The 26,083-nt window shown below is 54.6% G+C and overlaps 1 protein-coding gene across 2 annotated transcripts; it reads right to left on the bottom strand.

The window, feature by feature from the left end:
* Window positions 1-5,586: 5,586 nt before the first annotated feature.
* Window positions 5,587-12,077, bottom strand: TLX1 (T cell leukemia homeobox 1). Of its 2 annotated transcripts, XM_005566234.5 has the most exons (3): window positions 11,251-12,077; window positions 8,986-9,187; window positions 5,587-6,681 (listed from the first exon to the last, which is right to left on the bottom strand). In XM_005566234.5, the coding sequence occupies exons 1-3, from the start codon at window positions 11,834-11,836 to the stop codon at window positions 6,459-6,461; spliced, it is 1,011 nt and encodes a 336-aa protein (XP_005566291.2). In that variant the 5' UTR covers window positions 11,837-12,077; the 3' UTR covers window positions 5,587-6,458. The 2 variants fall into 2 exon arrangements, with proteins under 2 accessions (XP_005566291.2, XP_073858632.1); XM_074002531.1 differs by lacking the exons at window positions 5,587-6,681; window positions 8,986-9,187 and adding an exon at window positions 9,198-11,034.
* Between the last annotated feature and the right edge of the window lie 14,006 nt (window positions 12,078-26,083).

Below are 26,083 nucleotides of genomic sequence, written 5' to 3'. Positions count from 1 at the left end.
ATAAAGTGTGATTCATTGGCTTCTATTTTTAACTTTCTGCCAGTTTGAGTCCTCCCACCTTCCTGACCCAGAGGAGGGAGGGGAAGAGGTGAAAGTGCATGGAACCCCCTTCCAATCCTGCAAGGCTCCAAGCCCTGCTGGGAAGACCTAGAGTGTAGGCTTGCAGTCGGTGCGGAGGAGGAGGGGGTGGCCTCAGAGGCCTGGCAGGGTGGGGCCTGGAAGCCAGGCGCCTCACGCGGAGGAAGGTTCCAGTAGACTGGATGAGACTGAAGGCGATTTTCCCAGAGCTCTAGAGGGCAAACATCCTGCCCACCTCTAGACTAAGAGCTCCCTCCAAATCTGACAGGAGTCTGGTAGGGTCTCATCTCCAATTCTCACTAAATACATGACATCCCAGGACTCGGCCATCCCTCTCAAGGACCCTGTCTCTAGAGTTAGACCTCATGGTTGGAAGGCTGGCCTCACTGTTTACCAGCCGCGGGCTCTCAGGCAAGCTGCTTAACCTCCGCCTCCCCAGTTCAAGCGATTCTCCTGCCTCAGCCTCTGGAGTACCTGGGATTACAGGCGCCCGCCGCCACGTCCGTCCGGCTAATTTTTGTATTTTTGTAGAAACGGGGTTTCAACATGTTGGCCAGGCTGATCAGGAACTCCTGGCCTCAAGTGATCCACCCGCCTCGGCCTCCCAAACTGCTGAGATTACAGGCGTAAACCACAGCTCCCGGCCCCTGCTTAACCTCTTTAAACTTCAATTTTCCTTATGTATAAAGTAGGGATAAAAATACTACTACCTCATAAGGTGGTTGCTAGGCATGAATTAGTACTCTTAAAGCATAGTGCAGTGCCTGGCACACAGCATATGCTCCATAACATTGTTTGCTAGTATGATTACCATTCGTATTTTCCAACCCATTCAGTAACAACCGCCACTGCATTTCCGAGGGTGCCACGGAGAATACAAACTCCCAGAGCCTCAGCTCGAAGCGCTTTGCCACGCGTGGCCCCTAGAGGGCGCCCGGAACTCACTCGTTCTGGGCTTCTGTGACCGAGTCCCAGGTCCGGTTCCCACTTCTGGGTGGCTGCTGAATCGCTGCCGCGGCCTCCAGCTTTTGGGTCTTTTGGCTCCTCCGGCAGCAACCAAAGAAATGTGGGCTCTGGGTTCGTAGGGCAGAAAACAGGAGGGGCAGGAGCAGCTCCCACCCAAGCGTTTCCCCAAGGAGGCACGCAGTGGAAGCCCCCGCATTCCCCGCCCCGCACCCCTCACAATCTTCTCACACACAAGGAGGCCAGATTTCCCCAGGCTCTGGGCAGGCAGTGGCGGCCGCTGGACCTTCTGGGCCTTGCTAGGGTCCTCAGCCAGTATCTAGGGTGGCTGCTGCTATCCCCAAGCTCAGCCTCGGGCACATGGGGTTCTGTTACCACCTGAGCTGCAGGGCTGGAACCTGAAGCCAGCTCCCAAGACAACCCCCACCCCCAGGCCAGCTGAGAATGGAGTTAGATTCCCCTCTGTTAGGGGGTGGGGGAAGAGGGAAGGAGAGGAGGGGTGTCCAGGGGTAACCACCTACAGGAGCTGGCCTGGTCGGGTGTGAGCTTGAGCCAGAAGTGAAGGCTGTGTGTGTGCCTGGCACTGCACACTTGTAGCTCCCCTCGTGTAACATTGCACACCCTGATTGTTGCATAGTTGAAGGAGGTATGTGAGGTTGTACCCAGCAATGCAGGCTGTGAGCGGGGGCATGTGAATTGTACCCACCCCTCGACACAATGTAGGTAACCCGCCACTCCCTGGAACTCACCCAGCCCTCCCTCACACCCCAACCTGCCACCCCTCACCCCCATCATGCACAACCAGTCTTTGGCGTCTGCTCTGAGGTCCTTGGAAAACCTGACCTGACTCCAGCCTCTGCTCAGCCTGTTCCTATCAGATTCTCCAGGATAAGAAATCCAGGTGAAGGTTCCTGGGTGGGAGGGGCTTCCCTGGGCCAACCAGGCCAGGGCTGAATGGGGGCAGAAGGCATTGGATGGGCCCTTTCGAGCCACACAGGGAACGTGGTGGCAGCTCCTGCCAATTGCTTGACAACAGCCTGGCTGTGGGACTTCAAACTCTGAGCTGATCTGGAGGATCTGGGGGCCCTGAGAGGAAGCAGGACTGGGGGGCTGTGTGGGAGTGACATAGATGTGAAAGTGGCGCATGAGGGCAGCAGAAGGAGTAAAGCATGAGAGAGGAGGTCTTTTCTGGCACCTGAGCTGAAGGGCCCTCAGGGCAGCCCCAGGGCCACAGCCTCCCTGCTGCCCTGAAGCCTGGCAGCTGAGTCCCAGCTGCTTTAGCTGGCTGGAGGTCCTTGCTTAGTTGTCTCAAGCACCTGAAACCTACCTTGCCCACCTGCGAGTCAGTCGTCCCACAGTTAGGGCACCCATCTGAGTCCTGTGCCCAGAGCAAACCCCACAACTGCCTGGTAGTGGGGCCACCACAGGGTAGTCAGTGCTCAGGCGGTGCCACACAGCCCCCAAGCACAGATGCAGCCACACAAAGCCGCTATTATAGTTAACAGGTTGAGCCAGATTCTCTGTGTGCCTCCCACCGCACTGCACAGGGCCTCTAGGACCCCAGCCCTGGGGCCGCCACCCACTCAGCCACAGGGCCAGATCTGAGCGGCAGGGCTCGCTGGCCACAGGAATTTGGTGATTGCCGTCGGGTCTCAAGCCAAGGAAGGAAGCCGGCCTTTCTGCGCAGACAGGTTTGTTAATTCCCCTTCTCTCCCGGCACCTCTACACACAATTATTCCGATAGTTCTTTTTCTATTTCTGAACAGAGACCGGTCATTTCCGGCAGGGGAGGAAGTTTCGAGCTTTCTGTTGTGAGTAGTTGGCCTTGACTGTGACTCTCGCAGGCCCCCTCCCCTCCAGCCTCCGCCCCACGTGGGACGGAGTTTGCGGGTCCAGCCGCCACCCAGGCCTTTCTCCCTGGCCGCGGCGCTCGGCGGACCCGGGATCCACTGAGATTCGGTCTCAACGAATTTCGGGCGGAGAGACGGGAGTCCTGCGTGTCCCGCCGCGCCACAGGTCCCAGCGTCCCCGGGAGTCTGGCACCCCCGGGAGGCCTAGCCCAAGGGCGGGAGCGTCAGCGGGCCCCCGCCGAAAGTGCACGACCCGGGCCGCAGGCGGCCGAGCAGCGCTGGGAGCAGGCGAGCGGCATCTGGGAAGCTCAAAGGCCGCCCGCCCTGGGCGTCCCAGGCCCCAGCGCTGGGATTGTCCCAACTTTCGGAATGTCCGCTTCTGCGCGAGTCCGGGTGGAGCTGGACAGGGTCCGAGAGCTGCGGGCTGAGGGCTCCGGCCTGCATGTGCTCTCCGCGGTTTGTGAGTGTGAGCCCTATGACGTTCCTGAAGATGGGGGGTGAGTGGGAGGGAGGGTAGGAGGCGTTTTGGGGGACATTGGTGTTGGGCCTAACTTTGCTCAAGAGGGGATGGGAGAAGGGTTGGAGAGCCCAGGTTTGGGACCCAGCTTGGGGCTGCTGTGTTTGGGCCGGCCAGCCTCTCCCCACCCAACCTCCGTTCTTCTGTTAGGCTGTGTCCAGAAAATGCTCAGGGTTCTCCGGACACAGCAACCTCTAGAGGCGGTCTTGGGAAACTGGGAGGCGGGAAGAAGGCAGCAGTCTCCCCTGGGGTCCTGCTGTGGGATCGCGCAGCCGGGAAGCATTGATCTGGAGTCCAAAAGAGGAGAGAAACCGCACCCCGCGAAGAAGGCGCGGGCTCGGTGGCTCCAGTCCTGCGGGAGCAGAGGGGAGAGCAGACCTGCCCAGATAGAGGGAGACGACTTCTGAGGTTCTGGAGGCTATTTCTGGATTTTGCCACGGCCGGTGAATGCGGGAGACCTGCAGCAGACCCGGCGCTGCCACCAGAACCTTCTCACTACGCCCCACACAGCTCGTCAGGGCCCAACCTGGGCACTCCGCGGGCCTGTGGGGATGGCGCGGAATGGCTGGCCGCTGTCTTCGGACCCTGAAGCCTCCCTTTTTTCTCTTTTCTTCATGTCTACACAAAATGAGTGACAGAAGCCCCCTCTCATGCGGATATCCCAGGGGACCCCAGGTGACGGGGTGGATGACCAAGCCCATCCTCCACTCAGCCGAACTTCCCCATGGGCTTGCTGGGATGGGAAGTTGCTGTGCTCACGACCTGTGTCACAGCCCCCATGGCAGGGGCAGGTATGGGGGACAGTGGCTCTGACGGTTAGGGTGGCTCCCCACCCTCGGTGTCCTGCAAACACTTCTGCAGAGCTTCCAGGGGCCCCCACACCACGAACTTCTACTTTCCAGCTGAAAAGTTCTCTCACTGTCCCATGCCAGAGAAAAAGCCTCTTATCCCTCCATTTCAACTCACCCCTAGGGTGATGAGTTCTCTAGACCCTCCACCACCCAGCTTCTTCCAGAAAAGCAGACCCAAGTCAGTCTTGTCTAGGATAGTTCGAAGAGGCTGGGGACTGGCTGTTATTATGCCTGTGTGCATGTGTACTGTGGCTGAAGGTCTGGCAAGGGTGATCTGGGGGCTCCCTGAAGGTCCCCAGAAAGTCAGTTCTTTAGATCCCTCCTAGGCCACGCTAGTGCTGGGAACTGGTAGGTCCCACTTAGAGCACCAGAGAGGATCCTGGCCCTAATTCCTGATTCAATGTGCTCTAGTCTCTGCAGCTTGCTGGGTAAGCGTCTAGAGCCCCAGATCTTCAGCAGATGTTGGTCCCACCACAATGTATCTGGGTATCGCACATCAGACTCCCACCAACACATACACCATCAGCGCACAATTACACACACTCATACAGAACCACACCCACCCACCTGCAGTGATGGTGTCCCACAATGATCCACACTCCCCACTGCATTGACTCCCCCAATTACATTCTATCACGCACAAGTAAATACAGGGAAAATGCACAGCTCACACATGATTACATCTCACACACAATTACACCCGTAAAATTCAAGATGATCCACTTCAGAAGCAGTCACATATTTCACAGAAAAATAGATTTACAAAGAGAAACATATTCTCCCAAATATTAACATGATTCATACATAATCACAAACAATGGTTGATTACACAATTACCCAAAAAGAAACAGTCTCATTGGCATACGGTTACACACACACACCACTACAAGCCCATGCATTCAATGATAGTTTCGATTTGCAACTTAAGCAGAAACAAGCATTTACATGCAAGAATTGCAAACATAATTATACACTTAAATACCATTACAAATATTCACTATTTGTTCACATTGCTGATTGCTCACATTATCACAAACACCACACACACACACACACACACACACACACACACACGACTCTCACATCCAAAGAAATCCATATCCTCTCAGGCACTGGCAATCCCAGGAGAGCCTGACTCTCCCTGCTCTCCTCAACTCTGCCTTCTCTCCATCTGTCCTCCTCCTTTCCTCTCTCCAGAGCCTTAGGGTCCTGCCCCTCAACATGTCTCTCAAGTTCAGATACCAAGGGCTGCCCCTGAAGCATCAGCTCACACCAAACCCAAGTAGCTGAAGGACGCTAGGGTCCGCAAGGAGCAGGCAGCCCTGACTCCGGATCCGGAGGCTTTTATTTATTTTTTCCACATAAATTACACAAGCACTTTATAAAATGGTTACACAGAAAACACCTTATAAGTGCATAACTTAACACCCCCCCCCCCAAAATGGGTTCTGGAGAAATGGGCTGCATTTATGTGAAAATCTGTCTGTGCGTACCTGGGTTGGGCTGGGATGTGTGGTAGGGGCCTGGCAGACCAAATGAGGCTGTTGTGGCTGTTGTGTATGGTGTAGTGTGCCACAGTGTGGCCTTGACCTTGTGTTTGTGCTGGAGGGAGTGCCATGCCGTTCAGGATGAGTGTGTGTCACCCGTGACCTGTGTCTGATCGTGAGGTCCAATATGTAAACACTGTGACCCTGTGTCTGGATGACACTCTGCCATAGATGCCCATGGGTGGCTCTGGGGTGACACCAGGAGGGACAGTGACACCACCTCTGTGTGGGCCTATGGGTTTCCATGTGTGTGATGAAAAGTGGGTCACAGAGAAGGGGTTTCCCAGGGCAAATTCAGATGATAGCCCTGGGGACCTAAGAAGCTCCTCCTCCCCTACCTCCCTTGCCTCTCTCTGAATCCCACGCTAAAAATTAAAATAAAATGAAATAAACAAAAACAGAGATTTCTTAACAGTTCAGATGGGTGCGGGACGCGTCTGGGAGGGGGCGCGTGTCCTTATCCCTTGAGCTCTTCTTCCACCGAAGAGAGAACAGTGTCGGCACAAATGTGGGGGCCCTTCGGTGCCGTGGGAGGGCAGTGTTCCCCTCCTGGGTGCAGTCTGAGGCCAGGAAAGGTGGGGAGGAGTCCTGGGTCTCAGGCCTCAGTGACCCCTGAGTGGGCCTGGGGTCCCACAGGGCAGAATGGGCAGGCTCACTCGCAGGCCGACGCCACCGACGTGACGCTAGTGATTTTGGTCGAGTCGTCAGACCACGGCTGCAGATTTTGCAGGGCGAAGAGCGATGAGTTGTGCACGCACAGAGGGTCGGCGGGCAGCGGCTGTGCCAGGCTCTTCTGGAAGGCCTCCTGCTGCAACTGCAGGAGGATGCGGTTCGCTTGCTGCCTCTCGGCCTCCCGTTCCTCCGCAGTCTGCCGTCTGCACCGGGAACAAGCCGTTACCTGCCAGGAGCACCGACCCGGCTCCCGCGTGCGCCCAGCTCCGGGTGAGTTCCCAGGAGATAAACTGAACGAGCGCTGCTCGCTTTTGCAGTCCCCAAATCCAGTTTGGGCCCCTATAATGCGTTCCCTTCTTTTGAGAGTCCTGACTCCAACAAAGACTAGAAACCCCAAAGCAGATGGAGCCAAGGTATCCCAGAGAAGGAGGGGTGGGAAAGTCTGCGAGGCCCAAACAGCTGGGATTCCGCATCCACGAGCAGCGCCCACACCCCGCAGGCCTCACAAGGGGCAGCCAGGGGTAGGATGGCATCTCGCTTCCCCGCCCCTCCCGCCCTGAGGGAGACCAGGTGCCATTCCAAGCCGGAGGGCCCTCACCCTACCCACAAGTCCAGGGTAGAGAGGCAAGGACCAGCGGCTATGATCTGCTCTGCGGGACGTCTCTTGCCTCCCTCTCTCTGCGAATGTCTTCTAGGCCTTGGGCCTTCTGTGTGGAGCCCTGTGCCCTGCAGGGGCTCCTGCTGGACCCACTGGCTTCCTCTGAGGCAGTTCAGGGAGGCAATGACTCACTTATTCCATTTAATGCCTCCCCTCCACCCTGTCAACTGAGATCAAACGTCTGTCTCTAAGGTGGACAGACCTAATGGGAGTCCCCGGGGCCTTCAGAAGCAATTTGTAGGCGATCGATGAAGCCATGCGAAGCCTGCAAGGGCCTCTTTCAGCAGCGGCTGCTGACCTGCTCTGGGCCGCCTTTTCTTGACTGTGTATCTTTCTGTCTTTCGTCTTTCCCTTTTCCCCTGCATTTCAAACGGCCTGAATATTTCTCTTTTATGCTTTGTGTCTTCTCTCTCATTTTCTCTCCTCCCCACCCACTTGGTTCTCTCTGAATTAAAGGAACTTGTTTGAAAAGAAAATGTTGATTTCAGTCATCCATTGCTTTTCTTTATTATACATAAATAAGACTTCTGTAGGCTGCCTGTTTTCCTCCTTTTTTTCCTTCAGCGGGCTCCCTATCCCTTCCCACCCCTGAAACTGATTGTGTTTCAGTTTCTCTCTTTGCCTGCCTCTTTCTTTCTCTGTGCCCCTCTCTCTGGGAGGCCTGCTAGGCTGCCTCTCCTCCCCTAGGCCCGCAGCCCTCAGTAGGCCTTGGAAACTGGAGTCCCCCCCAACTCCTGAGCTAGCCCTGGCTCCCTCTTTAGCGTTCCAAGGTCTGAGGCCGCATCCCCGACTCCTTCCCCAGCGGCAGGAATGCTGTGGGGTGCGGTAGAATCGCGGGACCATGGCTTCCTTTGTGGCCCCGTAGGCGGAATCCCAGGCAGATTCCTCGCCTTCGTTCAGAAAAAGAGGAAACTCCAATTCCTTCCTCCTGCCCCAAGGCCCGCCTGTCTCGGCGCCGCCGACTTCGCCCAGACTTTCCCGCGCTGCCCCACTGGGCCTGAGCTAGGGGAGAAACTCCGGCGGGCAAGGGCCAGATGTGCTGGAGGGTGCAGCGTGCCAGAGGGAGCAGCCGGAGAAAGCGTCAGTGCGCGCGGAGAGGGAGGCTGCTTGGGAGTGTTGGGGACGCTTCATGTCCTTGAGCGTAAATGTGAAAAAACAAAACAAAAAACCCAGTGCGTAGTAACTGGAGTTGCGGCTATGGGAGAAGAGAAAATTCTCTTTCTCACACACACCCATCTGCTCCTAATTGATTCCCCTTTCAGTGGGACCCGCCAAACCCCGCCGCAGCCGGCGCGGATTGATTTTCTCCTTCCAGGGTAGGGACCGGCTGCGCAAAAGCCTGGCGTCTGGGGAGGAGACCGTCAACACGGCCGCGGTCTGGGGCCCCCAGACCCTCTGCGGAGAGCCCGGTTGGAGCGCTGCAACAAGGTGCGGGCCGATCTGCATGCAGTCTCCGGGACAGAGCAGGATTCCATAAGCAAGAGTTTGCGCAAACAAAAAACTCCCCAGGACACACAGATCCCTGGAGCCTGGACTGCGTGGACTGCACGAACCCGCCTGTTTGCCAAAGCGGCGGAAGAAACCTGCCGCATCTACACCGGCAGAGAGTGTGCCAGCCAGAAAGCCCTGAAGCCTCTGGTAAAACAGAGCCAGGGCCCTTCAGCCCCATCCCAGCTATCGGCCTGCCTCCGTTGCTTCCAGCTCCCCGCAAACCTAGCGGGAGCTCGCTCCTCCGAAAGGATCAGAAACCGCGAGCGGAGAAAGTGTGTGCGCACCAGAAAAGGCCACGAACCGACAGCTGCCTGAGACCGCGCCGCTCGCGGGCTGCCGGCCCGCCCAGCTTGCTCACCTCCACTTTGTCCGCCGGTTCTGGAACCAGGTTTTGACCTGCGCGTCGGTCATTTTGAGCGCCTTGGCCAGGGCGGCGCGCTCGGCCGAGGCCAGGTACTTCTGGCGGTGGAAGCGCTTCTCCAGCTCGCAGATCTGCAGGCGTGTGAAGGACGTACGCGGCTTCTTCTTCTTGGGGGGCGTCCGGTTCTGATAGGGGTGACCTATACGGCGTGTTACAGTGAAGGGTGAGAGGGCCACTGGAGCGGGAGACAGACAGACGGCAGAGGCAAGCAGCAGAGCGTCAGGAAGCGTCCCAGGCCCAACACCCCGCGAATCAGCGAGCGCAGCAGCTGAACTCCCACGAGCAGGGCCGAGATCCTCCCGTTAGCCCTCAGCACCAAGCCCACAGCGGGAAACGGCCCCCTCCTGCCCGCCAGTCGAACGCCGCCTTCGCAGCTACCACAGAGGCCTCCCTAGCCCCGGGCTCCCGCGAGCCCAACCACCACCCTGCCGCCCCTCCTCCAAGGGGCAGTCTAAGGCGAGCTAATGGTCACGCTCCCCTCCCCTCAGTCAGCCCCAGACCTTCAGGCTCAGAGTAGGAGACCGAACCTGACTCTGGAACCCGACCTGAGCCTCTGTCCACAGCAGCACACACCAACACAACGTACAACGGGGGCAAACTCATAGATCTATACACCCAAACAGGACCAGACAAGCACAGGCACGGGACAAAAACACAGGACACAGAGCAACACAAGGCCACAGCCATACACTCGCTCAAAACTCCTTCATGCCTGACACAGTATTAGGGCCCCGAGGTAGGCCCTAAACCGAGTACCTTTCACCAGAGGCCCAGGATTAGTAGACTCTGGGCTGGGGTTCCAGCAGGGCCCTTCAAGACTGGCCTGGCCTGGGTGGGGAATGGGATGGGCACCAGGCCCTGCTGCCCCAGGCCAGAGAAAACTTGGGTTGGGGGCACTGGGGCCCCTCCAGCGAGGGCCCTTCCTGAGGTCTAGACCCAAGCAACTGTTCTTCGTCTGGACACCAGCCCCCACACCACTTCTGCTGTGGCCCCAGAGTCTGGTAAGAAGCTGCAGGAGCAGTTTCCCTGACCGTGCTCCTGCCTGGAACAGAAGCAGGGAGTCAGGGGTGCCTCGGGGTCTCCTGGCCCAGTGTCTGACTCTCAGCAGCTTCTCCCAAGTAGTTATGTATACCCCCCTTCCACTGTTGGTCCCTTGAGCCAGGGGATCCCCAGGAGTCCCGGTCTCTGCCAGCAGCAGCCAGTGTCTCCTGCCTCCTCTCTCTAAGGCCAGCTGGCTAACCTGGGCTCAATTTGTGGCTGCTTCCCAGCCGGGACGGGAGGATCATGGTCTGGGATCCAGGGAGTCCTAAGGGGAGCAGGAAGTGAGAACAGGGGAAGGGACCCACACCAGAGGGAGAGTTGAGTGTCCAGAGCAGAAACGGCAGCAGAGGGAGCCAGGGCCAGCAGAGGAAGGCAGGAGTGGGCAGCAGGGAAGGCGGCAGCGGCCCACCTAGTACCTAATGTCCTGGGAGTAGTCCTCCCGCCACCGATCACTGGCCTGCCCAGTGCATTATTCATGCCCAAGATAACAGGGCTGGGCCCGGGGTAGGACATGCAGCCCGGACAGAACGAAAATGAAAAGCTAGCTGTCCTGGGCGGCTATGCCCCGCTGCCATCCTCCCAGACGAAGCCTCCTCTCTGGGAAAAAAAAAGGGCCACTGGTTCTGCTGATTTACTGGAGCTCAGAGCTCCCGCTGGCCCCGCAGCACCACGGGCACCGGAGCTAGGAGCGCGGAGTGCATGTGTGCAGGGTACTGAAGGTGGGGGAACCTGTTCTTTTCTTGCGTCTGATCCTGGGGCTGGCTTCTTCGGTCCTAGAACTGCAGCCAGGACGGAAGAAACTGTTCACATTGCACCCCTTTCTCTAAGATTCCCGGACCCGGAGTAGCTGCAGAAGGTGGTCCTCAATCTATGGCCTTCTTCTCTGCCTGACCGGGCCCAGGGATCCCGAGAGGAGACCAGGGAGAGCTTCTCTGAGCAGGGGTCCTTTGGGAGACAGAGAGGGGTCCAGGCTGAGAGAACTCTTCAAGCATGGCGAGTCTGCGATGTAGAATCGGGCGGGCGGCTCAACTTGGGGGAAGCACCAAGAAGAGGTGGGCGACCTGGCGCACAGAACCGGCTTTGGGGAGCCAGCCGGCGGGGAAAGGGTAACACAGAGCCCGGGCCGCGGCCAGGCGAGGCGCGCGCGCAGGCCGGACTCACCTGTGAACCTGTCCTTTGTGTATCTGCGGTTACTCTCCATCCAGGGGAAGGTGAGGCCAGTGAGGTTGTTGACGCCTGGCATGGCAGGCACAGAGGGCACGGTGGGCAAGCCGGTGGCCAGCGGCTGGGGGTGGGCCACGGCTCCGGTGAGCGGCCTGTGTGCCGGCACCCGGATCACCCCCGCAGCGCTGAGTGCCCCCGCACCGCCGCTGCTGCTACCGCCGCCGCCAGGACCGGGGCCGCCCGCCAAGGCCATGTTCACGTTGTAGGAGCCGGCCAGCGGACCCATGCTGCAGGCGCCGCCGCCGCCTGCCGGGCCTCCGGGGCCGCCGGGGCCTCCGGGGCCGCCCGGACCTCCAGTGCCATAGGCCCCCGCGCCTCCAGCCCCAGCCCCGGGCGCGGAGCCCCCGCCGCCGTAAGTGTAGGCGCCTCCAACCAAGCAGCCAAGGCCGTATTCTCCGTCCTGGAGGCGCGAGGCGGGCCCCATGCAGCCACCCTGGTCTGGGCTGTTGAGGATCTGGTCGATGCCGAAGCTGATGGGCTCTGCGTGGCCCGGGTGGAGGTGGTGCGGTCCCAGGTGCTCCATGCTAGCCCCGGCCCCACGGGGGGGCCCGGGCGGCGGCGCTCGCTGCGCTCGGCTCCGGGGGCAGCTAGCAGGGGCTGGGAGGCAACAGCGGCTCCTGGCTGCGCGGAGACTTGGAAGCGAAGTGCGCAGAAGGGCTAAAGTAGAAGGGGGAGGGGAGGGAGAGGGGGGCCGTATTCTTCCCCTCTCTGGCTTCTGCTTCCCGGCTCCGGCTCCGCTCGCTGTTGACTCTGGGACATCAATCACCAGGCGAAAAAGCCCGGTGCAAGAGAGCTTCGCGGTTTCGGCCGGGTCTCTCCATTGGCTGTGCGCGGAGAGGAGCGGGGTGAATGACAGCGCGAGGGAGGGGAGGGGAGGGGGAGAGGAAGGCCAGAAGCCGAGACAGATGCAGGAGCCAGAGATAGAGAGACGGAGACCAAGACTCGGAGTAGTTCATGAGGAGAGAGAAGAGGGGAAAAAGGAGAGGCTTAAAAGGAAAAGGGAAAACAAGAAGCGACCATTCCCAGAGACGGACAGACAGACAAACTCAAGGAGGGTGAAGTCAACTGTCTTCCCGGCCTGTTGGTAGGCATCCCCTCACTTTGAACCGGGTCAAAGGAGTCCAGCCCACAAGGCGTCTGGGGAAGGGATGTCCCTACCCAACTGGAGAATCTCCCCAAGGGCTCAGCTGGGAAACACCTGTCACTCAACCAGGAGATTTACTCCAAACTTCAAGTCCAGCTTGTTAGAAAGTAGAAGACTGTCTACTCCCCAGGTATGGAGCCCAGGCCCTGAGGCAGGACGGTGAGTTCAGGCTTGTCCTTCTTTAAAACACAGGCCTATGAACAACTGGCTATATGTTATAAAAATCAGCAACCATCCCCCAACTCAGCCTTCTTAGAGAAATTCAGGAAGGGAACATTTCTTGAAAGGCAGGCACAAGTCAAGAGGGTTGGTTTGGGGTCTGCTGCCAGGGTACCCATGCCTCAACACACGCCTTTCCTTTTGAATAAACAGATGCCTCAAGAAGTAAAACCCTACAGGGTTTGAAAGAGGCAATTCCTACAGTGTTTGAATGAATTCAACCAGATTGCTTTCCACCTAACAATTACCCCAGGGTTGGCTATTCCAGGCAAGAAGACTTTGGACTGTGGTGTGTGTTATTTTCTTACTTTTGGAATCTTGGGAGGAAGCCATAGGGGCTTAAGACCGTAGGGGCTGGGATTGGTGGGACTAGGATCAGGAAAGTGCATCCGGGACAAATTTAGGCCTTTCCAACGTTTTGCCAGTGGCAGTCTGGCTGACAGCCCAAGAGAAAAGGAGGAAACTCCCTTTTTCTTCTTCCTCTCTTTCCCCTCTCCAGTAGAAAATGTTTGCTACCTTTTAGAAGTCAAGTTTTGGGAAAGGCACAGGTTCCATCACTTGGGATCTATTTCTGGTCTATTTCAGTTCAGTTTCAGATTAGACTTTTGAGTACTCCCCGTCTCTATCTGGAAAGATGCTAGGATGTGAAGACTCACATTCTCTCCTCATCAAGTCTTATTGCAATCTATTTGCTTTGGGCATGTCTGTCACCTCCACTTGAAGAGATCTTGGAGACAGAGAGTGGCTTATTCATTTCTGTTCTCTCCTGAAGAATACAGCCCCAAACAACAAAATATGCTCATCTTGGGGAATAACAAGTGAATGTATCTCTTTATTCAATAATATTTATTGAGTACTGTACTCACTGTGTCAGGCACTGTTCTAGGCATGGGGGACATAGCAGTGAGCAAAACAAAGGTCCTGACCTCATGAAGCTTACATTCTATAGAGGGGGTCAGACAATAAGCAAAGAAGCAAATACAAGGCAGATGTTATTAAGCATTATGGAGAACAATATAAACTCTACACCAATCCTTCAAGATGAGTATTCTCTCTATTTTACAGATGTGAGGAAAGCACCTTTCACAATAGCTATGATTGCTGTGAATCAATATGGAGGAGCTAGACTCAACTTGCTTTTTTGGTTAGCCTGGAGACCTAGGTGCTGGTTGGAAGTTCATATCTGTGGAGAAACCTTGTCTGAGCTCCAGCCAGGTGGACAAAGGCCTACTCAAGACAAAGCCAAATGTGAAATTGGCAGTTGTTTGTAAACACTAAGCAGAAACATGAAGGGCTCTGCTCCCTCACCAGTTCTCTTCTTCCCACTTACCGAATCCAGGTACTATACCCCTACCCAGGGACTTCCATAACTTACTTTGGAAGTTGTCTGAACCTGAATGAATCTCTTCCTGCTCTTATCTTGAGGGAACTAAAGCAGAAATAAATTGTTTACTGAAAGACAGCTTTGTGCCAGGTATCACATCGTACTTATCTCATTTAAGACTTATAACAACCCTGGGAAGTTAATAGAAATGTCCCAATTTTTTATAATTGAGAGAATTGAATGAATGTTCATGGCAGTGTTATCATAATAGCCCAAATGGGGAAACAATTCAGAGGTCCATCAACTGATGAATAGATAAACAAAATTTGGTATATCCACACATGGAATATTATTTAGCCATAAAAAGGAAAAGAAGGGAAATGCTGGTTCGTGCTATAACATGGATGAACCTAGGAGACTATTCTGCTAGTGAAGATGTCAAGCACAAAGGCTACATATTGTATGATTCCACTTGTATGAAATGCCCAAAATAGGCAAATCCACAGAGGCAAGAGAGTAGGTTAGTGGTTTCTGGGGCCTGGGGGCAGCAGGGAATGGAAATTGACTGCTAACGGATACAGAATTCCTTTTGGAGTGATGAAAACATTCTGGATGGTTACATAACTTTGTAAAAATATTAAAACCCACTGAATTGTGCATTTTAAAGGGGCTGAATATTGTAGCATATGAATTTTATCTCATTTTTAAAAAGAGAAAAATGGCTGGGTGCAGTGGCCTGTGTCTGTAGTCCCAGCTGCTCCGCAGGGTGAGGCTAGAGGATCACTTGGGGCCAGGAATTCGAGGCTGCAATGTGCTATAATTGCACCTCTAGCCTGGGCAACAGAGCAATGCCCCATCTCTAAAAAGAAAATGAAAACTGAGACTCAGTGAAGAGAATAAACTTGCTCCAAGTTCCATAGACAGAGAAGACTGATCTGGAATCTCAAAACCTGAGCTATTTTCCTTGTTTGAGGCTGAAAACTATGGGGAGGGGTACTGCAGCTTTTTTTTAGGCTGGGTCCTAGTGGCCTCACTCCTTTTAGTCTCACCACCATTTTACCTGCTGCAGTTAAAACCACATCCTTTGGTGTGAGTTGGTTGAAGGTAAAATTTACAAGACTAAAAAACAACAACAACAACAACAACAAAAAACACCTATCTTTCCATGTGCACATCTCCAGCTCAGATGGCCTTCCAACCCTTTTGGCATCTGCCTGATCCACCTCTTGAACTCCTCAGATCTGGCGCCAGTTGTTCAGGGTACTTGGGAGGAGACTTTACCCTTGCTGGCCTAACTTAAGGTTGGCAGAGGTCACCACTACCTTGTACATGGACCATATGACTGTCAAGCTCTTCTCATTAAAATCCAGCAGCCCAGGGATATACCGACCTTCCCCTGCTATCATAGCCGCTTCCTTAACTGATTTCTTCCTTTTTCCCCTCCCATCTTTTCTGCTTATCAGAGTCAACTTTTATCCCAATTGGGGATCCCCCTAACTTTTACCCTCAATGAGGTGCTGGGGTTGTGTGAGTCAGCTTAATCTCAGCCTTTGTCTTCCAACAGGGTATTTGCTGAGGGCCAAGACTACCCTCTCTGTCCCTTCCTTACCTAGAAAGATGAGACTGGAGGGTCAGGATTTGCTGGGCTGTGGCCCCCACCCCTTCTCCCAGGAGCAGTGTTACCTGAGCACGGTGTTGCAAGGTTGGGAAGTTTTCTGAAATAGGAGAGGAGACTCACACAAGTTTATATTCGCTGCAGCTTGTGTTTCCCCCGTGCTTTTGCATGCCTTGCAAAACAGCCCTGATAGGAACGAGGAGGGAGGGGAAGAAAGCGGGACTCACAGAGCGCCTGCCATGTGTGAGCCGCCTTCAATTGGAAGAATGATCTCTCCACTCATCTTTAATCCTGTAATGTTATCCCCATTATACAGATGAGAAAACCAAGGCACTGAAAGCTGGAAAGGGGCAGACCAGACGCAAACACTGCTTTCCTGACTCCACTCACTACAAGCTGCTTCCCTTAAGCCTAAACTTGGCTCTTGCCTCATAGGACCATCTTGCAGGAACCTAGGTGAGTTGCAGATCCTTCTCTCTGGTTCTGAGGCCACCTGGTAACACCCCTCCCCCAAGCACCAGCTCTCCCTGGCCTGCAGAATAAAAAAGTGCCTCCAATTAAAAGAAGAGCAGCTGGGGCCGGGGCCAGGGCTAGGGGAGGAGGAAAGGATGGGCTCAGCCCAGGGGGAGGCCCCTTTGGATCCCACACAATCTCCTCCTCCCCGCTCTGAAAGAGACCCCCGGGCCAGGGGTTGTCCTTTAGCTTACGGTTATGTGTGGAAACGTAATTACTTTGTGTTTGTGGGACCATGCATCCATGAGGGGAAAGCTGGATGGGAAAGCATGTGTGACAGTCAGGGTTGAGAGGGCTGTGCAGATGTCCTGGGCATGTCTTTAAGAAACAATTTTAACAATATATTCAATGAATAATTATAGAGCATCTAGTATGTATCAGGCACTGTGTTAGGCTGTTGGGATACAACTGCAAGCAAAATGCATGTCGGTAAGAGCGTTGGAGGAAAAAAAGAGAATCTGGGTATTTTACACAACTGGATTTTGTCATGTGGGGATGTATGTGTCAGTGAGAATGCAAGTGAATGTGTTTTCTGCAACAGGATGCGTATGTGTTTACAACTGTTCCTCTGTAGTGAGTGCCTGTGATGGGATGAGGGCATCTCTCTGCTACAACTGCGTGCTGCAGATAGCGTGTACCATGGGAGGGGTGTCTTTTATTCCAATGGAATTGTCAGAGAAGTGGCCCTGCATGGGCCTGTGGTCATGGGGAAGGGGACACAGGGTATACCCAATGGATATATAGTAGGGAAAGGGGACTGAGATATATGTCAGGGGATGTATAACATGACACGGTCCATGGTGCTGCCAATGGGGTTTGCATTCCTAGTACCAAAGGTGTTCCCTCTGCCTTCCCACTTGTCTCAAAAAAGGGGCAGAAAACTTTCCCTACTATGGGAAAGGCAGAATCACCTATAATGACTTAGGGACTTAAAGACCCGGTAAAAGGCACTCTAACTCCAGAAGCCCTGGGTTGGGGAGGAGGGTCTCTAGGAGCCTAGATTGAGGAGGTGGGGGGAGTGAGTAGGTCAAGTGACTCAGCTCAATGAGTCCTCAGGGTTGGGGGGGTGTTCCAAGGCCAGCCCCCCGTCCCTCCACCCAATTCTTACATAAGATATGGAAGACCTCTCCAACACCAATGGATAGGCACACATTTTCCCGTCAGTGGAGAGACCCTGAATGGATAGAGGACAGATGGACAGGAGACAGACATGTCCCTGCTGTAGGCCACACTGAGCTGTCACCTTGTGTAGGGGTAAGCAATTTTCTTCTCCTCCCCTGCCCACTCCTCTCAATCAGAGCCCAGCAGGCGGATGCTTCAGGAATAGGATGCTTCTGTAGGGATCCCTTCCCTTCACTGTCTCCCCTTCCTGCTTGGCTTCTGACCCTAAAGGAACCTGTTGGCCTCATTACCCCGGGCATTGAGTTAAGGCCTCAGGCCTCTGACTAATTCCCACCCAAGGGAGGCCCAGAGACCCTCAGGTTCCACCACCCATCCAGCACTGTCTTGACCATGGTGGCCTTGATTAGGGAATCTCCCATCCTGAGTCACCTCCAAGGATGCCAGAAACCTGGAAAGGGGCAGGTAAGGAGTGGGCTAAGAGAAGGTTCAAGGAAGAACAGACCCCCAGGGCCCTGCTCTCCCCAGACGGCTCTCAAAGGGCTCCCTGGGCACAGAGTTAGGAGTCCCATCAGTGAGTCCCATCAGTAGGGCATCTGAGCCTAGGACCCAGGGCTGTGGACCGGCCCCAACCTCTCCCATCCTTGGTGTCTCCCTTGGCTCCACTCTGCTGGCCAGGTGGGTCTGTGCTGGGTCCAGAAGCCAAGCCCTGTACTGAGGTGTGGGGGAGGGAAAAGAAGCCAAGAGAGCACCAGCCAGCTGTGGGACCAGCCCTCTGAGGGCCCCTCTGCCTTCTAAGAGCCATCTTATTCCCTTCTGGGGTTGGCAAGCTCCCTTTGCAGTCTGCAGAAAGGACCTCTACAGGTATGCGGATCCCTCACTCTGCCTGTGCACAGTAAAACAGGAATTAGGCAAACTTTCCAGCTGGGTGGGTGATGGCCCTGCAGTGGCCAGCTCTACCCAGATTTCTCATCTCAATTCCTTGCCTCTGCCGGGGATGCAGATTTGGCCTCAGAGTAAGGGTGGGTGGAGAGGCCCAAGCGCAGGAAACTCAGCCTCCCAGGGGACCCAGTCCTGAACTGTGGCTGAAGACATGGAGGTGGGGGTCATGCAGTCCCTCCTAGGTGCTAGGGCCTCCTTGACATGGGCAGGTCTAAGTTGTTTCAGGGGGTGCTCAGGACTGTTTGCACATTGGAAGCTTCAGGCTCCCGCTGAGCCGGAGCTGGACTATGCTGTGTGTGGAAAACCGACTAGGACCCCTCCTCAAGATGAGAGGGACTGGCTACCCAGGCCTCTGCCTCCACCCGGAGCCTGGTGGATGAAGTTCAGGTTTTATATTAACTTGCCAAGCTCCTCCTCCACCAGAAAAGCAAGGCGGGGTGGGGAGTGGTGGAGAAAATGGCCTCAGCTGGGGAGACCCAGCTGCTGGCCGGTGGTAGTGTGGTGGGGAGGTTAACATGTTCCCCATGGTGTCCTGACTGCACACTAAAGCACAGTATATACACCAATGGTGACACACAGAAATACCCAACTCCCAAAGACTTCCAGACACAGGCTTGGCACAGAGGCAACACCCCCAGACGCAGACGCACAGATGCCCACTCACCTTGCACACGAACACGCAGAAACTCCTCGGTGTGCAGTCCCCACAGGTGCCCACAAAGCCTCCTTTATGCACCCATGTGCAGATGCCCACAAACACTCCCACCCCACTGAGTCTCTGCAGCACAGATCCAGAGCCAAACGAAACCTTCTCCCTCCATGCACACAGCCCTAGGGTCGCTGGTGCACAGGTACACACAGACACACCCAACCACACTCCTACAGACTTACAGGCATGCTCACTTCCACACCGATCTTCCTGCTCAGATAACACAAAACAAAACACAAAACAAAAACACCCCCTTCCCTCTCACACATACTCTGAAGACGGCCACAGGGAGCTCAAAAGCAACCACAGTTTCCCAACTTTCCTGGGGAGTCCACGGTCGCCTTCCCTCGCGGGGAAGGAGTTGGGGGGGGTGCGGGGCAAGCCGCAGGTGCCAGAAGTGGGTGTGGGTGGGGTGAGCGCCGAAGGGGGATGAACCGCATCCATATGCATGGTCTTCGCGCACAAAGAGCAGCTGCCCAGAGCTGGAGTCCCGGCGGGCCCGGAGTCGCACGGAGGCGACGGCGGCCCAACTAATTGAATTAGGTCGGCCCGGCCCTGCCACCCGCGCGCCACCCGCGTCCGCTCTGCCACCCGTCTCCGGCCGCCGCAGGCGCTCCTTGGGTGCCGAGGGACGGATTGAGGGAAGGAGGCGTCTCCGCCTGAGCTCCGGCCCGAGGCGGCCTCTCCCCCCGGAAATAATCCCATTGTCCCGGGGGCTGCGGGCGGCCCTGGGCGCCCGGGATCCCCAACTGGACTGCGGCACTGTGATTAATGGGACAGCGGCAAGGGAGCTGACACCGGGAGGGCCGTGGCTCTCCTCCGCCCGGTCCTTCTCAGCTGCCCTGCGTTCCGGTGCCCCTTCCCCACCAAAGTCGGGAAGCTAGAACGGGGAGGGGCGAGGGGCGGGTGCGGCAAGGTCACTGCTGGGAATTAGACCAGTTAGGGGCCTTCCTGAGTGTGGTATGAGCCTGAGGTGAGCGAGTGTGTCTGGGTGTGCGGCCATGTGCCCGAGTGTACAAGAGCATCCAGAGCAGTCAGCCCCTGTCAGTGGGGTGGGATGCTGGGGGGTGTGGACAAGGTAAAGTGCACAAGTACTACAGGGCAGGAATTATTAGAGCTGTGTGTAGTGAGGCAAGGATGGGATTTGTAAGGAGATGAAGCTCCCATCCCTGGGAGCCACGGTAGCCTCAAGACCAGGGAGCTGGGCCTGAGTCCCAGCACTGCCCTAGGTCCCACATAAAGTCACTGCCTGGCACCTGCCCTCCTGTTGGCCCAGATTTCTGCAGCCACCTCACCCCTAGACTCGACCACTGGCAATTTACAGTGGGGCTCCTGGCACCTCACTTCTCCCATTCTCCCCTACCTGCCATAGGCTCCACCTTCCTGGGATGAAGCACCAGCAGTTTCTGTTCAGCTCTTCCACTCCTGACATCCTTGATATCTGGACTGTTCCAGTACTTGTAGCCCTTTTGAGGTTAGGCTCACAGATCTCCCCCACCCACTCCACAACACACAGGAAGCCTCCAATATGTGGCTGGGAAATAGCTCCTCTGACCTAGGTGGCCCGTGGCTCCTAGGGTGGAGACTTTGTGTGTCTGTCCCTGAACTGCAAGTGCCTAGGGGCAGACCAGAGTCTCTGCTTGTCACCAGCAGATACCCACCCAGAGGTGTTCTGGACACCAGTGAGATTTCCCTGGCTGTTGAACTCCACCCAAGATTGGTGCAGACCAGAATGTTCGGGGGGGTGGGCACGGGGCATGCCCCTGAGTCCCACGGGGCAATTTGCCTTCTCCACTGTGAAGCCAGAAACCTGGTTCTGGACTGAGTGTACATGTGAGGTGCCCTAGGGATCCAGGTTCCGGGTTCTTAGGGCGGTGGAAGAGGGAAACCATCCTAGTAGTCCCAGGCTGCACTGGGTATTCAGGATCATCCCAGTGGCCAACACAGCCCCAGCCAGGACACCTCCCACCTGCTGCTGCCCTCTACTGCCCCCTCGCCCCACTTGCCAAATCTTCCTCACCTCCACTGCTACCCCTAGCCCCACCCCACTCAACTCTGGAGTAGTTTGCCTCCTGGCAAAAGAAAACCCGGACTAAGGGTGGGAGTTATGCAAAGGCTGAGCCTTCCACCCACCAGAAGAACTCAGTGCTTCTGAGGTCTTTGTGCCCCATTCGCCAGGGACCACTACCTGGGAGGGGTAACACCACCGGGAGATGTGGCTGCTGCCCATGCCGGCACATCCTCCACTGCTGCCCAAGGCTCAGTGAGGTAGGTTGAGGAAGGAGCTCTGGGCTGGGGACAGCCAGGGGGACACCCAGAGGGCATGCGGCACCAACATTGGATATGCTCGCAGGCCCACCGCCAGGCCTGGGCGGCCAGCACCGTATTTCCTGGGACTTTTACTGCAGCACCGAGATGAACAGTGACATTCCCCTCTCCCCTTTCATAAATATTGCATCTTCCCAATGCAATTACAGGAGACGGAACGGCATGAGCGTTTACTAAATAAGATTATGGGGTAATGCTAATGCAGTTTATGTCTGCGCTCTGACACCAGACAAACTCCCTATTAATAACCTCTCAATGAGGCACGAGGCTCAGAACGCAGAGCCCGCGGCTTCCGGGCCGCGCACTCTGCAAGAACGGCCGAAGCGAAGCGTGGCCTCCTCACGCTGGGGGCCACGGCCTGCGCCCTCTTTCAGGGGTGCTGGGTTCCCAGCCTTTCCGGGCCTCATGGCCAGGAGTTACCCCTGCGCCCCTTCTCCGGAGGCAGCCTCACCGAAGCCGGGAGCCTCATCTGCACCCTCACCTCCTCCATTTATCGTCTATGTCTGCAGCAGTTTAGTCCCAGCTGGTGCTAAGCCCCTCTCTTCCGAATCCACACTGCTGGGAGGAGCCCAGGTTTTCTCCCCTAAAGGGGAGAAAGCCTTGTTCTTCCCCCGCTCCGAAATTGCTCAAGGCTTTGCATTGCCTTGGCGGTGGGGATCCAAACCCCTTCCCCCTCCATTCAAGGGGCTGCACTTACTTTCGTTCCATCTGTAGTACCTCGCCCGAGTCGCTGGCTGCCCTTAGTCCTGTTGTACCAACTGATAGAAACGCTCACACCTTCCCCAGTCATTCCTTGGGTCCAAAGCCCTGACAACCCCTATCCCTATGCCCAGCCCCACAAAAAGGAAAGAAAATTTCCACTCCTACTTCAAAAACGAAGTCAAAGTTCCGCCTCCCTGCACATTCTCAGAGCACAGTTCATGAGTCTCTCCTCAAGTGGCCAAGAGCGCACAATTTTTTAAAACTACCGTTTTTGGCCAGGCACAGTGGTACACATGTGTAATTTCAGCACTTTGGGAGGCCAAGGTAGGAGGATCGCTTGAACCGAGGAATTTAAGAGTAGCCTGGGCAACATAGCAAGACCTCATCTTTATAAAAAATAAAAGAGTAGCTGGGCATGATGGTGCACGCCTGTAGTCTCAGCTACTTCAGAGGCTGAGGTGGGAGGACCCTTGAGCCCAGGAGCTCTACGCTGCAGTGAGCCATGATTGTGCCACTGCACTCCAACCTGGGTGACAGGTCCAGACTCTGTCTCAAAAAACACAACAAAACAAAACAGTCCTTTTTTGGATCACAGATTTGGAGTCACAGAGACATGGGTCTAGTCACAGGACATAGAGTTATAATCACACTGCTTTTATAGTGTGTTTGTAAACAGATCAGTTAACTGCTCTAACTCTTGCTTTTCTTGCTTATGAGAGGTATAGTGAATTCTGTCTTCTAATTCATCAAGCCATTGTCAGTATCAACATAAAGAAGAAACAGTGTAAATGTTTCCTAATTTATTGGGGTATCTCTGTTTTCCTATCTTTCTTGTGATTGCACTGACCTTTATGTAAGATGTATGTCTTCCCTACTGGTTCAGTCCTGCTCAATTTTCTGGACTCAGTTGATGAGTTCCTCAGACATACTGCGTGCCTTTCTTGCCTCCCTAACCCCTCTTCTTGAGTCTTCTTTAGGGTCCCATTAAGAGGGCAGGGCTAAGGTGACAGAGATCTGAGAAAATAGGGGATGGGCACAGCAGAAAAGTGCAGACAGGATTTCAAGGTCAAGAGAGCCAGCCCCCTGCCTAGTTCTTGCCCTGCTGCTTGCTGGTCATTAACACAACCCCTGGTTCTTCTCGGCCTTCAAATAAAAAGAAATTTCATGCCCAAGGACTCAGTAATGAGGAACCAGGGAGGGGCTGGGGAGCCTGCAATCTCAGCAAAAGTTTCCCCACCTCAGAGGCCTCCTCTCCTTCTTCCCTCCTCCTCCTTGCTTCTGAAGTCAGCAAAACCTTTGAGCAGCTTCTGGAAGAAAGAGGCCTCTCTGCCTTTGGAGCAAGCAGAAGAGTGAGGGGCACTAACAAGGCCTCTTTGTAGGCCTCCTGGAGCCCCTCTCCAGCAGCCACCACCTCTCCATCAAGGTTGAATTGTGCCGGCCTCTGAAAGGCCATAGGGGACAGGATGGGGCCCAGAGCCTGTTGAATGGGGGGACAGTGAATGCTTTACTATATTCTTCTATCCCTTGCCCCTTAAAACTGGGGCTAGACCTAATCTGGCCAGCACACACTTATCCCCAACTCCCACCCACAATTCTTGCCCTGGGCTACAAGTGACTTTGCTGAATGCTGAAAACCTGCCTTAATCCGCCTGGGGACATTTCTGACTGACCACAACATCCTTCTGCTTATTTATGAAGGATTAGACCTTCTCTCTACCCCACCTCTTCTGGCCAGTGTTCTTCCTGAGTCTTTTCTAAGTGCTCTGGGTATGGGAAACCTTCCTAACCAGGCCTTTCGCATGACTTGTACATAGTATATAGACACACACACACACACAGACACACACACACACACACAAACTCAGAAGTACATACAGACTCCTCACTCTCAAAAATGTGTATGCAAACTCCTAAGCATAACACATTGACCATCATTGAAGTGGGTCCAGCTATGCAGACACGCATCTGCACTATCCCTCACTGAAAAGCATGCACTCAGAGATGCATACAACCACACAGGTGTGCATGTCCGCACAAAAGAACACGCACACATAAATACACAACCAATCAACTGCCAAGCATTGTTTCCAAAGGTGATGCTGCCACAGAATATCCCAGAGTTTGCCAGGATTGAGGAAAGTGGTTTCTCTTATCCTTGATGGGAATTCTGTGTACATATTATAATGTGTTCAACGTATTTGGGCCTTGTGCAATTGTATGACAGTATTGGTAAAAACCACTCCCCAGAAGGTACCTGGGCTATGAGTCATCCCGGAGAACCTAGAGAAGTAGGAAGAGCAAAAGTCTGTGCTGGGGGTGTGGCCTATTCATTGGAATCAGAACCTGCCCATCATCTGCACTCTGTAAGCCAACTGAAGAGCTTAAAACAGGAAATAGGAACATAGTGGGCAGGCTCCAGTGGGGTGTGGACTTTGAAAAAAGAAAGGAAGGAGCTATTTGGGCCTCTCTTAGGGAGTGGCTTTCAGTTCCAAAAAGCAGAAGGTGTGGCCACTTGGGGCCTGATAAAACCAGGCCTGATCATGGCCTGGCCATGCCTGATAAAGCCTGACCATGGCTAGGAAGAACAGCTGAGCTACACCAAAGAGTTTGTTTCTACCTCTGTGTACTTCAAGAAAACCAATCAGGACAGAGGAGTGGACTAGGGTAAACCAGTGGGGCTTCAGGGAGCCAGAGTGGAGCCAGATTGGAGCCAAGTATAATTGAAAAACCAGGCCAGGCGCGGTGGCTCAAGCCTGTAATCCCAGCACTTTGGGAGGCCGAGACGGGCGGATCACTAGGTCAGGAGATCGAGACCATCCTGGCTAACAGGGTGAAACCCCGTCTCTACTAAAAAATACAAAAAGCTAGCCGGGCGACGTGGCAGGCGCCTGTAGTCCCAGCTACTCGGGAGGCTGAGGCAGGAGAATAGCGTAAACCCGGGAGGCGGAGCTTGCAGTGAGCTGAGATCCGGCCACTGCACTCCAGCCTGGGGACAGAGCGAGACTCCATCTCACAAAAAAAAAAGAAAAACCAAAGGCATTGATATTTGGCCAGTTGGGCTCAAATTCTTCCTCTGCCACTTCACTAGCTGTGTGGTCTTGGGTAACGCACTTAACCTCTCTGATCTACTGTTTCCTCCCCTATAAAACGGAGATATGCTACCTATCCCATATGATTGTGGTGAAAGTTAAAACAAATCGAAAGATGTAAAAGTGCTTAGCTCAATGCCTGGCACTTGGCAAGATCCCACAGATGGTGGCTGTATAAGAGACAGAAGTAACTAGAAGGCCAGTGTAAGAAGGTCTGAAACCCAGGACAGGAAGACTTAGGGTCCTCCTTAGGATTGGGGCTGCTGGGACAAAGGCAGGACCCACAAAAAGAAGGGCAACTACAAGCTGAAGTGTCTGTTCCTAGTCAATGGAGTGGTGCACATGGTTAACAATTTCATGTCAGACTGCCCCAGCTTGAATCCTACTAGCTATGTGACCCAGAGAAAATTGCTCTAACTCAGCCGGGAGTGGTGGCTCATGCCTGTAATCCCAGCACTTTGGGAGGCCGAGGCAGTCGGATCACCTGAGGTCAGGATTTCAAGACCAGCCTGGCCAACATAGTAAAACTCCATCTCTACTAAAAATACAAGAATTAGCTGGGCATGGTGGCATGTACCTGTAGTCTCAGCTACTTGGGAGTCTGAAACAGGACAATTGCTTGAACCTGGGAGGTGGAGGTTGCAGTGAGCCGAGATCACACCACTGCACTCCAGCCTGGGCAACAGAGCAAGACTCCGTCTCAAAAACAAAAGAAAAAGAAAATTTATCTGATTCAGTTTTCTCATCAGTAAAACGAGATAACAGTAATTATGATCTACTTCATGAGCTTATTATGAGAAGTCAGTGAGTTAGTATTTGTAATGTGCTTTGACTAGTACCCATCACATAATATAATATTATTAAATATATGCTAAATAAATAAGAATAAACCAGGTTCCCACACTGACAAGGAACTGGGTTCTGAAAAGGTCTGGGGCAGCAGGGCTGCCACAGGTAGGGAGAGAGGTGGGCAACCTGCCTCTGGCTGTGAGATCTGTGCTCCTTAGAACTCTGTGCTCTCAGCTGGGCGTGGTAGCTGGTGCCTATAATCCCAGCACTTTGGGAG

The sequence above is a fragment of the Macaca fascicularis genome, chromosome 9, assembly GCF_037993035.2.
Source record: "Macaca fascicularis isolate 582-1 chromosome 9, T2T-MFA8v1.1".
In the NCBI taxonomy this organism is placed as follows: Eukaryota; Metazoa; Chordata; class Mammalia; order Primates; family Cercopithecidae; genus Macaca; species Macaca fascicularis.
The sequence above is the reverse complement of the archived record's forward strand: the minus strand, read 5'-3'. Positions and strand labels throughout refer to the sequence as shown.